General features: G+C 49.4%; 1 protein-coding gene across 1 annotated transcript in view; it reads left to right on the forward strand.

The window, feature by feature from the left end:
• The first annotated feature begins 2,882 nt into the window (after window positions 1-2,882).
• The window catches only part of bbs9 (Bardet-Biedl syndrome 9), a 76,045-nt gene continuing 63,218 nt past the window's right edge, over window positions 2,883-15,709 (forward strand). The window contains exons 1-8 of the mRNA XM_067237425.1: window positions 2,883-2,994; window positions 3,162-3,312; window positions 5,181-5,245; window positions 5,540-5,653; window positions 8,593-8,767; window positions 11,935-12,019; window positions 12,202-12,385; window positions 14,677-14,806. Of these exons, the coding sequence (XP_067093526.1) occupies window positions 2,883-2,994; window positions 3,162-3,312; window positions 5,181-5,245; window positions 5,540-5,653; window positions 8,593-8,767; window positions 11,935-12,019; window positions 12,202-12,385; window positions 14,677-14,806 (1,016 nt within the window). The remainder of the gene's footprint in view (window positions 2,995-3,161; window positions 3,313-5,180; window positions 5,246-5,539; window positions 5,654-8,592; window positions 8,768-11,934; window positions 12,020-12,201; window positions 12,386-14,676; window positions 14,807-15,709) is intronic.

The raw sequence follows: 15,709 nt of genomic DNA on the forward strand, positions 1-15,709 counted from the left end.
CTTAAATATTTGCTATAATATTGTATATTATGTGTATCTTGAATGATATTTATGTAATTGAAAATATGTACTATTGGTGTTGTTAATACACTATCGTTAAAATAAGACATTTTGATGGAATATTTTTTTATTGACTCGGCCATACTTCATTCCTAGAACTCTTGCAAAGTAACTAAGTAACCTACCAGTGTTGTTATTAAATATCAGAACTCCTGAAATGCAGCCCTGCAATGTTGTCGATAAGAGTGATGAAAGAGTAATGAAAATAAGCGCACATTTGTGTGAAATGAACTTGAAAGGTGTGTGAGTGGAGAAAATAACATGACAATTTAGTTTGTTTTCCTCCTCTTATATTTTCTACCCCCCCCCCCCCCCCCCCCCGGCAATGGTCAGAGGAATTTCTCAACTATCTTTCACACTTCTTGTTTTAACTCCATTCCTATTACACTTTTGTGAATAATTTTTAAATACAAACCCTTTTAACACGCAATATGAATGGAATAATGAATAAAGATTAAAGTTTGAAATATCGTGTACGCTTGCGTCCATTAAGCGTTAATGTATCTCTATATATTATTTTTAACTACGACGCTAATGCGCCTGACTTTTTACAGCCTATTGTTTTGAAGTGGTGCTAGAAAATATACCTCACCACCAACATAGTTTATACAAAGTTTGTTCAACGCAGACTGTCTATGGTTCAATTCCCAACTTTTACAAGAACGCATTGCATACAGTTGAAAAACTCAATTTCCCATGAATCTTGTTTTCATGTCCGTTCATGCGCGCAAGTATATCCCACAGTTTAGCGTCACTGCTATGACAACAGTGAGATGGTTTCAAGCAAGTTGGACATAATGACACAAGAAATGTGATTTTTGTCATAGCAGCAAACCTCAAATTGCAAGCAGGCTTGTCTTCAGAGAGGTAAGTGAAACACAAATAGAACTGTTAGCTCTTTTGCCATATTCGAGAGTTTTACAAAAAGAACACAGACACGAGCAGGAATTGATAAACAAGCCAGGTGCAGTAGCCGGTTAGCGCGCGGGGCTAATTAGCCATATACATAGGTTACTACTTAGCGTTAGTTACCTAATTAAAGTCAAGAGTTTCTCTGATACGACTATTATCTGGGGCAATAAAGGATACAATTATTTCCAAATGTACCAAGCCAAATGCAAACCCGACGCAGAGTATCTAGGTATTTTGGTTAGAAGAATCAACAGATGATGTACTTGCTAGCAGACTCTTAAGTAGGCATCACTAAATACAAAGCTACTATACTAAAGATATATTGCTTCAATCATTCTTCATGCTCAAATACTGTCTTAAAAAACGTCGAAATACATAAGAACGTGCTTTGTGTGTCATCTTTTGAGACGTTTCCCTCTGCAGTGATTTTTCATACAACATTAACATTCTTAATCTTGAAATGGATGAGGTAGCTGAACAGTGAGTTTTACCTATATGACAGCAGAATAAGATACCTAATAATCTGCAGAGACTCAAACCATATTTTCCACCAGTTGGTAAATTTAATCAAATGAACTGTAGATTATTTACAAATGTTCCACAATCAGTAAATTATCTTATGTAGATGGACAATTAGGGCCACCATGGCTAACAATCTTGCTCCTGTTACTATTAGCCTTAATGTCATGTGATCCTGCAGTTTTTAATGAGTTTCATTAGCATAGGCAACATATTGTTTCCAGCCTGGAGCACCATTACGAAGACCACATTAATCGTTGGGTTTATGGTCTTGATATAGATTAGGTTGTAGGTGGGTGTGGGGCAAGGGATTCTCTCTCTCTCTCTTGCTCTCTCTCGCTCTCTCGCTCTCTCTCGCTCTCTCTCGCTCTCTCTCTCTCTCTCTCTCTCTCTCTGTCTCTCTCTCTCTCTCTCTCTCTTCCTCCCTCTATATTGGGATTAGCTGTCCATTCCACCTGCTCAGCAGTTAGCAATTAGGAAAGCTGCTTGGCCCGCACCCTGATACAATCCAGTCATGTGACTGGCTGGATTGCCTTTGGCTAGTGTGCCGGCTTGTGTGTAACACTTGCTGGGCTTGGAAAGTCATGCCAACAGCAACTCTACTATTGAAGAATTGAGGCTTCTGCTAAGTCTCGTGTGGATCTGCGGGAGTAGTTGACCTAATCATTGAAGTAGAAGGTTACTTGGTGACATAAGGGCAGTTCCAAGGCCGGTTTCACATGGCTGGAAAGATGTAGACAGTAGACACACTAAAATACTGAATGCCTAGGCCTGCCCATCCCCTGAGTAGCCTGTGGTGCTCTGTGATGTAACAATCCACACTGCACCACAATGTGTAGACTGTCGCAAAGAAGAGAAACATGAACATCTAGGTTATAGGTGGATACAGTAAAAAAACAACAACACACCAGACGTGTAGCTCTAGCCTCGACGTGGTCCCTGACATAAGTCACAAACACACCAAGTATTGGTTTTGCCTGTCCTCCTCTAACATTGAAAGTGCAGTTTTCCTTGCCTGGAAGCGAGTCCCAGCGGTGTGTGTTCTGAGAGTGCGTCATGGTTCTGAAGTGGCTCCCAGCGTCTGTCTGTGGCGTCCGACTCCCGTCCTCCCTCTGAAGTACACTCATCCTCTCCCCTCCAAGGACGTCGTTTGAGCTAATGTTCTCGGGAAAGAAAAAAAACGAAACTGACGTCGGACGTCTTTGTTTGTTTCCATACATGGAGTGCCCCTGAACGCGTGAGAGGGAGGGGGGGGGGGGGGGGGGGCGGTGGTGCATCTGTTCCCTATTATTACCGTATCATCGAGAAAAAGGGAGGGTAGGTGTGCTTGTGATGACCATGGGAAAAAATAAACTCCCTTTTTTTTTTCTTCTCTCCCTACCAGAAACGGCATGTCTCTGTTCAAGGCTCGTGATTGGTGGGCCACGGTTTTAGGCGAAGGGGAGGAGTTTGATCAAGGATGCCTGTGTGTTGGAGACGTGGACAACAGTGGCACAGGGCATGGTAAGTGTGTGTGTGAGACGTCTATGGCAAACCACAAGAATAAAGTGCATAAAACCAAACAAACAATAGAGCTAATGTTAATATACAATGTTGTGTGTGTGTGTATATATAATATATTGTAAAAAGTGTATGGGCTGCAGTGAGATACTGAGTGCTGTGTCCTGTAGATAAGGTTGTGGTGGGCAGCTACATGGGCGTGCTGAGGGTGTTCTCGCCTCACGCCTCCAAACCCGGCGAGGCCAGCAAGGCGGACGCCCAGCTGCTGGAGGTGCAGCTCCGAGACCCCGTCATCCAGGTGGAAGTGGGCAAGTTCGTCTCGTAAGTAGACGTTATTGGGAGCATACACACACATACACAGGAGTCAGGTGGCTGAGCGGTGAGGGAATCGGGCTAGTAATCCGAAGGTTGCCAGTTCGATTCCCGGTCATGCCAACTGACATTGTGTCCTTGGGCAAGGCACTTCACCCTACTTGCCTCGGGGGAATGTCCCTGTACTTACTGTAAGTCGCTCTGGATAAGAGCGTCTGCTAAATGACTAAATGTAAATGTACACACACACACACGAGCGCCCACATGGAAACCCCCCAAAAATGCCCTACACACACAACATAGGACTGTAAAGTAACTCCCAAGTGTGTACGCCTCGCCACCTTCGGGATTATCCACATCTCTCTGTGTTCCGCAGCTAACTGGACAGACCGCTCTGTCACTCATGGCGTCTTTAATCTCTTAACCTCCTCCTTCCTCCACCCCTCTCTTCCTCCTTGGGCTGGCTATGTGTGGCCTTTTACTGAAGTGGTGCAGGTCACGCTGGCATTAGCCCAACATAGCCCTGCTTAGAGCCCACATCAAGCTACTGGAGCTCCGTGTCACGGAGGGGGATTCAATCTCCTCAAACCTGTCCACACAAGAACTGGTACTGAACTGCACTTTGGGTGGCACGTGGGTGCTTTTCCATATTGGGTGTTGATAAAATGGAACCCAAAAAATGACCTAGAATGGATGCCATAGTTATATATGAGTCTAATGGACACAGTATCGGTTTTTGGTCTAGGCCTTCAAATGCCTTCATAATGCCTTTTACAGTATTCTTGACCACTGAAATTCAGCAGAATGCCAGTTGTTATTGCTGGCCCTGTTCAGCTAACCACCATATCATGAGCTTAGCTCTATCCTGTGGATTTATCCGACTCTACCAACCCCTGAGTGCTAAACTGGGCTACTCTGACAGCATTCGGCTAACCGCTAAGTCACCAGCATAGTTGTTGCTACCCAAGGGCCTCGCTCCACATTGTTGTTGTAGATAAATTAGCTCTCAATGGGAAATCATGTTCAGCAAAATGTTGAAAGTACCCACCCCTTCCCCTCCTCACGTCGAACTGAAATGTAACTGTTGAACACTCATTAATACCCAGAACTATCCAAGAGGGGCCGAGACAGAAAAAACAGAGATGAGTGAATGAGTGGGAAGATGGAAAGAAGGAGGAGGGAAGCACGGCGGGAAAGATGGAATGTCGGCACATGTCATCACCGGTGTCCCACACCGGGGGCCCAGGGACCTCCCGGAGAGCCAGGCTTCCGTGAAAAGCCGGGGCGGTGTTCCGAAAGTCTCCCCGCAAGGGGGGGATGTCAGAGCCGGAGTCAAAGGGTTCTATGACTGTTTGTTTTGGTATGTTCTGTTCTGTCGAAGGGTGGTAGCGGTTAGCCATTACTTAAAGCAACCGCCAAAGAATTCGGGAATAGACTCGGAAGACAAACACGTTGTAAATATTGTCGGGAGGGGCGGGCGAGGCCCGGATGTTGTGACAGCAGCTTTCTTCAACACAGGGCTTTGTGGTTTTCGGTGTTTTTGCCTTTTCCAACATTGCAACGTTTGGTTCGAAAGACGCAAAACGACTTCACAACCAAGCTGTGGAACATGTGTGGAGAGCCACAGATACAAATCTGACGAACCTCAAAATCTTTCCCTGCTTGTGTTTTACTCAGCTGGACCAACACAGTGTTTTTTTAATTTTAATGAAAGACTTGAGTCGAGCTGCCTTCATCACAGCTCTAGGCCTCGTGCAGGATCCGTCAAAGAAGCCCGGAGAATCCTGCTTCTCCATTATGAAGCGACAGAGCCTCAAGTCACAATGTCTCCTCGTTGACCTCTGAATGACCTCTGGTGTTGTGCTTGTCTCTCCAAGGTGTTCAGAGCTCCTCCACCTGGCTGTGCTTCACCCCAGGAAGCTGTGTGTGTACTCTGTGTCAGGTAACTCCCGTGTGCTGAACTAACCAGCCCACCAGACTATGTACCCACGATATAGGTCACGAATAACACTTCTGACCAAGATGGACGCCATTTGAGTCTCATTAGTGACACATTACAAGAACGTCTACAATTTCTTGCGTACAACATTTCAATGAATGTATCCCACGTAGCAATTTACACCTACAACGGAATTTTGCAGAGCACAGTATAGGCTTGCGTCCCAAGTTGCCGGGAGTTTTCAAGGGGAAGGAAACGTCTGTGTGTGTGTGTGTGTGTGTGTCCGTCCCTGTGCAGGTCTGGTGGGGAACGTGGAGCACGGGGCCCAGTACCAGCTCAAGCTGGTGTACGAGCACCACTTGCAGAGGACGGCCTGCAACATGACCTACGGAACCTTCGGAGGGGTCACAGGTACGAGACAGACCCTTCTACGGGCACGCATACGCACATAAAGGCAGACACGCACGCAGACAGACACAGACAGACAGGCATTACATGCACACACACACACAGACAGACATATACACTTCAACAACCCCTCCCAACCACACACACATCGTCATCCATGTGCTCTTTTGTGTTCATTTCTAATGACCACAGAGCTGGAAGGAGATTTTACTGTGTGACTCATTCTTCGTGGGGTCAGTCCTCGGTGTATGAATGAACGTTTATTTTTACGGCAGTGAGTAAATCCGTTGGCCGTGAGTGAGTGAGTGTGTGAGTGCGTGCGTGCTTATGTAAGGTTGCCTCAGGTCAACCAAAGAACTAGTTTTTTAGCATGTCAAAGGTCTGGCCCATACCCCAGACAGGATACAACAGGCAATTCATTAATATGAAAGGGCACTCATAGCCAAACATATGCACACACACACACACACACACACAGATGTTCATTCATATGGAGGAAAACACACAAAGCCCCATGCCCAACCTCCCATCATATCAGCCCACGCTGTCTCTGCTGTCTCACTCTCAAGCTGAAGACCTGCAAGTCCAGTCCAGCATGGCACCCCCCCCCCCCCACACACACACACACACACACACCACACACACACCCCATCTAAAACGGAAGGGGAGCAAATGTGGTTAAACAAAAATGGCCAAAAATGAAATAAGGACTGTATTGTTTAGGTGTGTGTGTGTCAGCGGAGATGCTAGGAGTGGACTCTGTTTGTCTTGGATGTAGAGGTCTAGTCCAGGTCTTTCCCTCCAGTTTTTCCAAAGCGCTAATTGTCTTAGAGGCCATGGACCTTTTCCAGGGGAGTCCACTGCTCTTTGCCTTGTTCCCTTATCTCTCCTTCTCTCTCTTTCTGCTTCCTGTTCTGTCTGACTGATCGCTACTCGTTCTCTCTCCTCTGTCGTTCTCTGTCTCTCTTTATTCTCTCTCTCTCTCCTCTGTCTCCCTCTCCTCTCTGTGCCTCACTCTCATCTTCATCTGTCTTGCTCCACACCTCTACATCTCATTCCAAGACTAAACATGTCGTTGATGAATCTCCTTCTCACTACGGTGTCGTCCCTCTCTGCTCTCTGACTCTCTCCAGCTCAGGCCTCCCCCTCCCCTCTGTGTGTGTGAGCATGCGAGAGAGAGAGAGAGTGGATTAAAGGCAGCCCACTATAAATCCAGATATAAACTGACAGGTCTGGATAAGAGGATCGATCCACTGACTGTCCCAGTTCTTCTCCAGGCAATCCCTTCCTCTTCCAGCCACTAGAGGGCAGCACAGCCTGGAGAATCAGCAGATATTGGCTCTACTTGTAACAGGTTGCCCCTGCATGTACAGGTCACATAACAGCTTGACCCCTGAACTCTGACCGTAACCTAGAACCCGGAGAGATTGTTTATACGCTAGACCGTAGTCATTCACTGTGTGTTTAGTGTTCAGTGAGTGTATGAAGCAAATACCCAAAGAGAGACGTGTGTGTGTGTGTGCGCGTGTGTGTGTGTGGGCACCCATGGATGTGAGCACCAAATGTGTGGGTACCATTTTTAGACGATATAGGCTCTGTAATAACAGTGCTTTCCTAATACTGTCCTAATAGCTGGGTTTGGGCAAAGGTCAGAATCCTTTCTCACACCACACGCGCACACACACACACACACTCCACTCCACCCAGAGCCCTCGTCCCAGAGAGCCACTGTACCTGCCAGCCTCTGTGCTTTGTCCTTGCCCTACACTAGTATAACATGCTCCATAAATGACACATATGGGCTGTTTTCCTCACTTCCTCTCCTCAGGATAGAGGCTTTGTGTTTTATAGTGGGCTTTAATACCCTATAGCCCATATATGGGCGTAGCCGCACACACTCATATCCACACAGCCAGGACCGAAACAGTCTACACTTTTAAGCGCTCTGCATGCACACACAGGCAGACACACACACAGACAGACACACACACATGCACCTGCATACACACATAGAGAGCAGGGTGGTGTTGTGATGTGGGAGACCTTGTCCCTGACTGTGTTACCGACCGCCCACTGTGTCCGGAACAGACCAGATGACCAGAATAGAACACACACACACGTGTGTGGGTTAATGTGGTTGTGTCTTTGTTTGTATGCGTCACTGTGTGTGTGCGTGCGTGTGCGTGCGTGCTCTCTGTAGGTGGTTGTCCTGGACCCCTCGTTGATGTGAGTTTGATTTTTAACAGCGCGTAGAGGCCCAATTATAGTTCTCTGGTCCCACTCACCCTGTTTTATGGGTCATTGTGTGTGTGCGTGTGTGTGTAGGCGCGTGTGTGCGTTTAGGTGTGTACGCCACCATCCTACGCTGATTTTCGGTGTCATAAAGCCCACGTTTGACAGCCTGCCACGCGGCAGGACTTTCCAAACTCCAACCCGTTGTACGCACACACACACACACACACACACACACACACACGCTGAGAACAAGCCAGGCTCAGTGAGGGAGATGTTAATGGACGTATCAGATTCAGAGAGAGGGAATGATCCTTGCCATGCTCACAGCAACACTGCTGAAACACAAGGGCTCATGTACACACGACACAAAACTCTCTCCAGTACTCCTGGTTGTGCTGTAAGACTACATGATAGGGGTGGGGGGGGGGGGCGTTTTCCATCCACTGTGGTCGAGGAAACAATCTGGCGAGGGCGCTGAGCTGATGGCAGCAAAGAGCAGGTGTGCTGGTGGAGCGAGGAGCCAGGGGAGAGACACGCCCAGGCCGCAGAGAGAGAGAGAGAGAGAGAGAGACCTGCAGGGAACTCCAGGGACTTACCAGGGCCTTGGCCATGACATGACATATGTTCTCTTTCTGCTTACTGTGAATGTATTTCTTCTTCTTTACCTCCCTTTGTCTCCCTCTCTCTCCCCCCCCCCCCCCCTCCAGGCCACCACTCCCTGTGCATCCAGTCCATGGACGGCATGTTGATGTTCTTTGAGCAGGACAGCTACTCGTTTGGTCGTTTCCTGCCGGGCTTCCTGCTGCCAGGGCCCCTGTGTTACTGCTCCCGCACCGACACCCTGGTCACCGTGTCCTCCGCCCGCCAGGTGGAGAGTTACAGGTACAGGCTGGATGGCTGGATGGCTGGCTGGTTACTGACACTGTCTGGCTGGCTTGCTGGCTAGCTGACTGGCTGGTGTTGACTGGCTGACTGGCACTGACTGACTGACTGGCTAGCTGCCTGGTTTGGCTGACTGGCACCATAAGTAGCAGGTCTTTGAACACGTGCTGTGAAGTAGACTGGAGGCCGTTTTCTTATATACTGCTCTCACCACAAACCACAGCGCCGTTTGTGAATAAAGAGTGCACGAGAAGGGATCTGTGTGTGTGTGTGTGCGCGCGCGCTTGCGTGCTTGATGCACTTGTCTCTGGGACGTTTGAATGTACATGGACTGTGTATGTACACTACTGCAGAAGCCTGTGTTCCTCCTATTCGAGTGTCTGTGTACGCGCTTTGTATGAAGTCCTTTGTGTGCATGGGTACGTGTTCCCACAATGTGTGCATGTTTCCTGTGTGTGTGAGTGTGTGTGTGTGTGTGTGTAGCTGAGTATAACTAGAGGATAGCAGATACTGCAGAGGGCAGATTGGGTGTTCAGGGCCCTATTTCCACAGCTGCGGCTGGTTAGCCCACGGTGCTAACTGAACGTTTTCACGTCCTAATGAAATTTCCACTCATTGATCGGCAGCTCTGCTCGAATAAGCCCGGGCTTTATTTTGCCCCGCGCTCGCCACTCATCGCCCCGGCAACAATAATCAGAGTCGTCTTCCACTCTCCAAACACACTCCGGGACTCTGATCTCCAGGGTCCCATTCCCAACCGGAGGGAAACGTGAAGTGTGTGTGTGTGTGTGTATGTGTGTGAGAGAGAGGGCTTCTGAGAGTATTTGTGAAGTAGCGTGTGTGTGTGTGTGTGTGTATGGACGGTACAGGACAGATGTCCGCTATGTGTATTGGAATGTGCGTGTGTGTATTGGAGGCTTTGGGAAGCCACAGCTCCCAGCCATGGTTATCCCGGATTTCTCCGGCTTCTCTCAGATATCAAGAGATTCCCCAGACGAGATATCATCGCGGAAACGCTGACCTCGGCCCCCCCTCCCCCCAGCCCCCCCCCCCCCCCCCCACACACACACACACACTCCCCTCACCACCCCTGCTGCTCTCACTGTTTCTTTCCCTCTCTCTACCCCTCTCTCCGTCTCCCCCTCCCCCTCTTTCTGTCTCTCTCCCCGGTCCTTTCCGACAGGCCGTAGATATGGATCGCTAATAAAAGTAGCTCAGTGGAGTTAGGTCTGGCTGTCTGTGTTCCACACACTAACAGGTGGCTTGGTCTGGAGGCGGCTAGACTGCAGCCCTGCTCACTGCGCACATTCTGGAATGATCCGCACATTCAGCCTAGCGCTCACTCTGACAGTGCCCAAGCACTGCCTAAGACGCGCTGACTGTATTTGAGTCACGGTCTGTTGATAATTGAGTACTGTGTTTTGCGAGTGTTTGACAGCTATCCAATGACCTGTAGCAAGTAGTATTATAATTCATAGATGCCCTCAACATAAGTTGGAGGGGGTAAACTGACCAAATGTCAGTTTTGTTTGCTGACTTCCCCCAAACCTCCCCACCACCCCGTTGTGTGTGTGTGTGTGTGTGTGTGTGAGAGAGAGAGAGAGAGAGTGTGTGTGAGTGTGTGTGCCTGTGTTTTTTTTGCCTCTGGCTTCTCTGGGTCTGATCAGTCCAAACCGGGGGAACAGTTCTTCTGGGTTAGTTTATTTAGCCTGCAATGTTTGTTCGCTCCCCGCTTGAGAGCTGATGAATGAGGGGTGTGTGTTGATGTGTGTACGTGTGAGAGTGGTGGTGTGTATGTTTGCAAGATGTGTGTGTACGTAAAGAGCAAGAGCGTGGTTATGTGTGTGTTTACAAAGCATGTATGTGTATATATGTATTGCAGAGGGATCCTCTTTCATGTAAATGACTGGCCTGTTTCATCTGGCCTGATGTCCCATGTCGACTGGCGAGTGATACACGCGCACACACACGCACTCTCACACACGCACACACACACACACACACTCTCTCACGCACACACACTGACCTCCCAGCTCCTCAGAGGAAGGCGGGTCAGTGGGTCTGTGTTCTCCATAGACACACACTTCATCTCACTAGCAGTCGCACACTCAGTGCCCCTGCATGATGGCCCTGCTGGGGAACAATCTGTTTATTTGTGGTTTGGAATCTCGTCTCCTTACACACACACACACACACACACACACTGTTCTGCTTGCAGCCATTCATACTGATTCATTCACTAACCAGCTACTTCACATCAGATCATTCCAAAGACGAGAAGAGATGTTCTCCCAGACGCAGCGAATAGCCTCCTGTTGTTTACAGCTCTATAAACACCACAGTTTAGCAGTTTCCTCGGACCAAATTATCGTATTTTAGCAGCTAGTCTTTCTGGCTCTGTCCTCTTCCTCAGTCTTCTCTCTCTCTCTCTCTCTCTCTCTCTCTCTCTCTCTCTCTCTCTCTCTCTCTCTCTCTCTCTCTGTCTCTCTCTCTGTCTGTCTGTCTGTCTGTCTCTCTCTCTGTGTCTGTCTGTCTCTCTCTCTCTCTGTCTCTGTCTGTCTCTCTCTGTCTGTCTCTCTCTCTCTCTCTCTCTCTCTCTCTGTGTCTCTCTCTCTGTGTGTGTCTCTCTCTCTGTCTCTCTCTCTCTGTGTCTCTCTCTCTCTCTCTGTCTCTCTCTGTGTCTCTCTCTCTCTCTCTGTGTCTCTGTCTCTCAAGAATGGCTGAGGTTCCGGTTGAATGTGTGTGTGCGAGCAAGTCTGTGTTTGTGTCTACGCACCTGTGTGTGTGTGAAAGACGTGTGCTGGCCCTCACACAAGCAGCTCGCCAGCCTCTTACTGGAAACATGATGTTAAGGCTGCCAGAGTCAACGACTTGGAGATCAGCTGAAGAGTTCTAGAATGTTCTATACACCTCTCAGCTTTCAACAGCTGACAACCCTAAGCGTTTGGAAGTGTCAAGGATGCCAGCTCCTCAACATCAAGTTGTTAACAATCGGACAGGACTTTTCTTTGGCTATGGCTATCCCATTACATGGAGTACCATTTTGGGAATACATTTGTGAATTTGACAGTTAAATGTTTTTCACGGTACATATATGTACTGTTGCAATAAAAGTGTTGGTTTCTGTGCGTGTGCGTGCGTGTTACTAAATGTTCCTGTCGTGTCAGGTATGAGACTCTGGCGGTGGCTACTGATGCAGAGACCAGACAGAACTCAGACCAGCAGGGCAAGACTGCTGGGAAGAGGCTCACGGTGAGAGCAGCTGCCTGTGTGTGTACGTGTGTGTCTGTGTGTGTGTGTGTGTGTGTCTGTACATGTGTGTGTGACACCACTAGTTGATGTCATGCTGGTATTTCCAAATGCATGGATTAGGTCTGTGTTTATGCATGTTGTGTGTGTGTGTGTGTGTGTGTGTGTGTGTGTGGTACCCGCAGGCTGACTGGACCCTGGTTCTGGGGGAGCAGGCCGTGGACCTGTGTGTCCCCACCTTCTCCCAGTCCACCACCTCCATCTTTGTTTTGGGGGAGAGGAACCTGTACTGCCTCAAGGACAACGGCCAAATCCGCTTCATGAAGAAACTGGAGTACAACCCCAGCTGCTTCCTACCCTACGCCTCAGGTGACTCAACACCCCACCCCCCACCCCACCCCCACGCATCAGTTAACCCCCCCTAACCCAGGCCTGCCTTGCCCTGTTCCTGGAGAGCTACCATACCCTCCTGGAGGTTTTCCCCATCCAACCTCCCTCAACGTACTCAGCTTGCCGAACCAGCTAAACGATTGGAGTCATGTGTGCTGGATCAGGGCTGGAGGGTAAACCTCCAGGTGGGACCTCTCCAGAAGCAGTTGGAGCGGAGCCCTGCCCTGAACCTTACCCTGTCGTGGTACTCTCCCAGTTTGGACCTCGCTCTTAAGCCTGTGGTCAGGTGTTACTCCCACCCCCTCCCCTACACCATTACACCATTTTCCATTCTCACCTTCCCAATTCTCTCGCCGCGCCAACGTCCTCCTCCTAGCAACCGGTTTCCGGCGGAGTCGAGGCCTTCTGAGCCTGGCTGTGCTCGGTAGCCCCGGTGTGTGTTTGCTCGTGGGCCTCGGGTTCATCTGATAGGGCAGACTCCTGTGTGTGTGTGTGTGTGTGTGTGTTAATGAGGGGCTCAACACAGCGGCTCCTGTGTCCTCCCCAACACGGCGGGCCTGGACGTATCAGAGAGCTGGCTGCCGGTCTCATCTGATCTGGTATTTAACACCCCCGCGACACGCGATACCCCGCGCACACCTGACTAAGCACTCGCAAGACGCACCAACGGCCCCCTAATGAGTACAAAGGCTCACACACGCGATACATTCGCAAGTTTTCTTTTTAGCGCAAATGTGCAGCGACTTATGCATGCCGGCTTGCATACACACACACACACGCACACACGCACAGTGTGTTGAACTGGCTGAATGCCCTGGAGGATCAGGGGTCTACGTGTTGCATGTTAATGCCAGGACTGCTGTGGCCTCCCTAATGAGTTCCAGCCCGCTCACCTCTCCAGCTGAAAGCGTCTCTACAGAGAAGGAGCGAGCGAGGGAGGGAAGGGTTGGAAGTAGAGAGAGAGGAGAAGAGGTAAGGAGGGCCAGAGACGAGAACGGGGCGGAGGAGGAGGTGTGAGAAATGAAAGGAGGGAGACGGAGAGGGGGGTGGAGGAGAAGTGAAGAAGAACCTAAGGGAATGACAGGTGGTTTACAGACCACTTCCAACTGCCACTGGTGATGCAGCGGAAACCTAGCGGAGCTGTTTCACCTGTGACCACACACAATACCACACACAATGCCACACCTAATTATCCTCACCCCTCTCTGGGGTAAGAAACCAGGAATCCAGGTGAGAGAGATCACCTCTGGTAGTATTATTATAATTTTTTTTTCTAATCTTTCCCGCGCAGCATGGAAAATGGCCTCCTGCTTTTGTAATCCGGTGGGGCTTGGGTTGATAAAAGGGGAGAGTCGGAGTGAGGGAGGGAAAGAAAGAAAGAACTTTCCGGGCTGTTGGATTTCACATTGTTTTGGCTAGAGCGTTAGCGGTTTTTACCGGGCCGCTCTGAATATTTCACAGGTTTCCCCCCAGCGCCTTCAGCTACACAGCTGCCTTTCTTGGCTCGCCTCTTCTTTTCTCCTTCTCCCTCCTTCCCCCCCGCTCTCATCCCCCCCAAGGAGTGATGATATGGCCACTTAACCCCAACATTGTAAATAACACGCCTCTAATTGCAGAGCACACACACACACACGTAGAAGGTGAGGCCTGTGCAGAGAAACCATTGCCACATGTTTGTCTAATATAAGACTTATACAGTTCTCGGCAACTGTGGCATTTAATCCAAATAAATAAAGGAAATAAAGAGTGCTACAGGAGTGCTAGGAAGCTAGCCACAGTACAGAGGTCCCTTCCCTCTGGCGTAGAGAGTGAGAGGAGTGTCAGTCACCCTCTGATGTGGCCAGCAGGGTCAGACGTCATCCGTCCCTGTCATTTAGGACTCGCCCCGGCCCCGTGCCGGTGTCTCTGCCACCCTGACTGTGTGTGAGGGTTGGCCCAGCCGTGTTCTCAGCCCGAGCACCTCTGATCTTCCTAGGCGGCAGTCACGCTAAACACTGGCCGGCCCGCCGGGTCATGCGTGCCGCGAGACCGAAAAGGTGCTGGTCACGTCAGGAGGCCCTTTTTAGCCTGAGCTCTGAGTCACTTGAGAGTTTGTGTGTGTAAGTGCGTGCGCGCGTGTGTGTGTGAGCGTGCGAGTGCACCGACGACGGTTATTTATTCCTCACCCAAAAAAGTAATGCGTCTGGATTTCCCCCCTCGCGTAAAAGGGGCAAAACTCGGATCAACCTGTCACTAGGAACCAACAGAACGTGTGTGTGTGTGCCCCCTAGTGTCGGAGGGAACCACCAACACGCTGCTGGGGAACCACACCAACATGCTGCTGGTCTACCAGGATGTCACGCTCAAGTGGGCCGCCCAGCTAGCCTGCGTGCCGGTTGCAGTTCGCCTCGCCAACTTCCCGTGAGTAAATGCCTCCGCCAACACACACACACACACACACACACACACACACACACACTAGCCCCCACCCACACTGACACACACACACACTGTACAATTTTATAGCTGAACATACTTGATTATGTTTAATTATTTTAAACAAAGTGAACCCCTAATTTCCTGGCAGACACTGTGTGTGTGTGTGTGTGTGTGTGTGTGTGTGTGTGTACACGTGTGTGTGCGGCTGCGTTCCCATTGGTCCGATAAGGTAATAGATATCCCTATAGACCTGTCTCTGGGTATGGAGGGATGAAAGAAAAGAGGAGGGACGGAACGAGAGATGGAAGGAGAGGGGTACGAGAGTGGAAGCACTTAGATGAACCTCCATTCCTGTCCTCCGCGCTTGGCTGAGCTCCCCTGCTTCTCTTCCTTTGTGTCTGTGTGTGAGTGTGTGTGAGAGAGAGACTATTCTAAAGAGACAATCTGTCAACACCATGAGCTCTCTGAGTGTCTTCACAGCACCAGTGTACACATGCACTTCATCCTGACACACACGCTCACGAGAGTCCAGTCCATACACAGACCAGGTGTGTTATGGTTAATAATAATCAATTATGATCTTCACCATGAGAAATCCCCAGCCATCCCCAGGAGGAAAAGACCTCACAATACCATCCAGCTGGCCAATCAAAACAGATAAGGAAGTGATGCACTTGAAGCTCAATGTTACATGCACCAAAACGGCCGTAATCGCTCCGCAATTTAGTATGAAGTCCAACCACATGGAATAATAATGCAGATTGGCTCTACAATCTGTTTTAAGATGCTGGAGATAGGGTGTGTTATTGTGAATCTAAACAGGGTTACTTAAATGATCTCCTTGACTACTGCTGGTCTCTTGGGTCGATATGTCTCGGCCCGTCT

The sequence above is a fragment of the Osmerus mordax genome, chromosome 6 (genome assembly GCF_038355195.1).
Source record: "Osmerus mordax isolate fOsmMor3 chromosome 6, fOsmMor3.pri, whole genome shotgun sequence".
NCBI lineage: Eukaryota > Metazoa > Chordata > Actinopteri > Osmeriformes > Osmeridae > Osmerus > Osmerus mordax.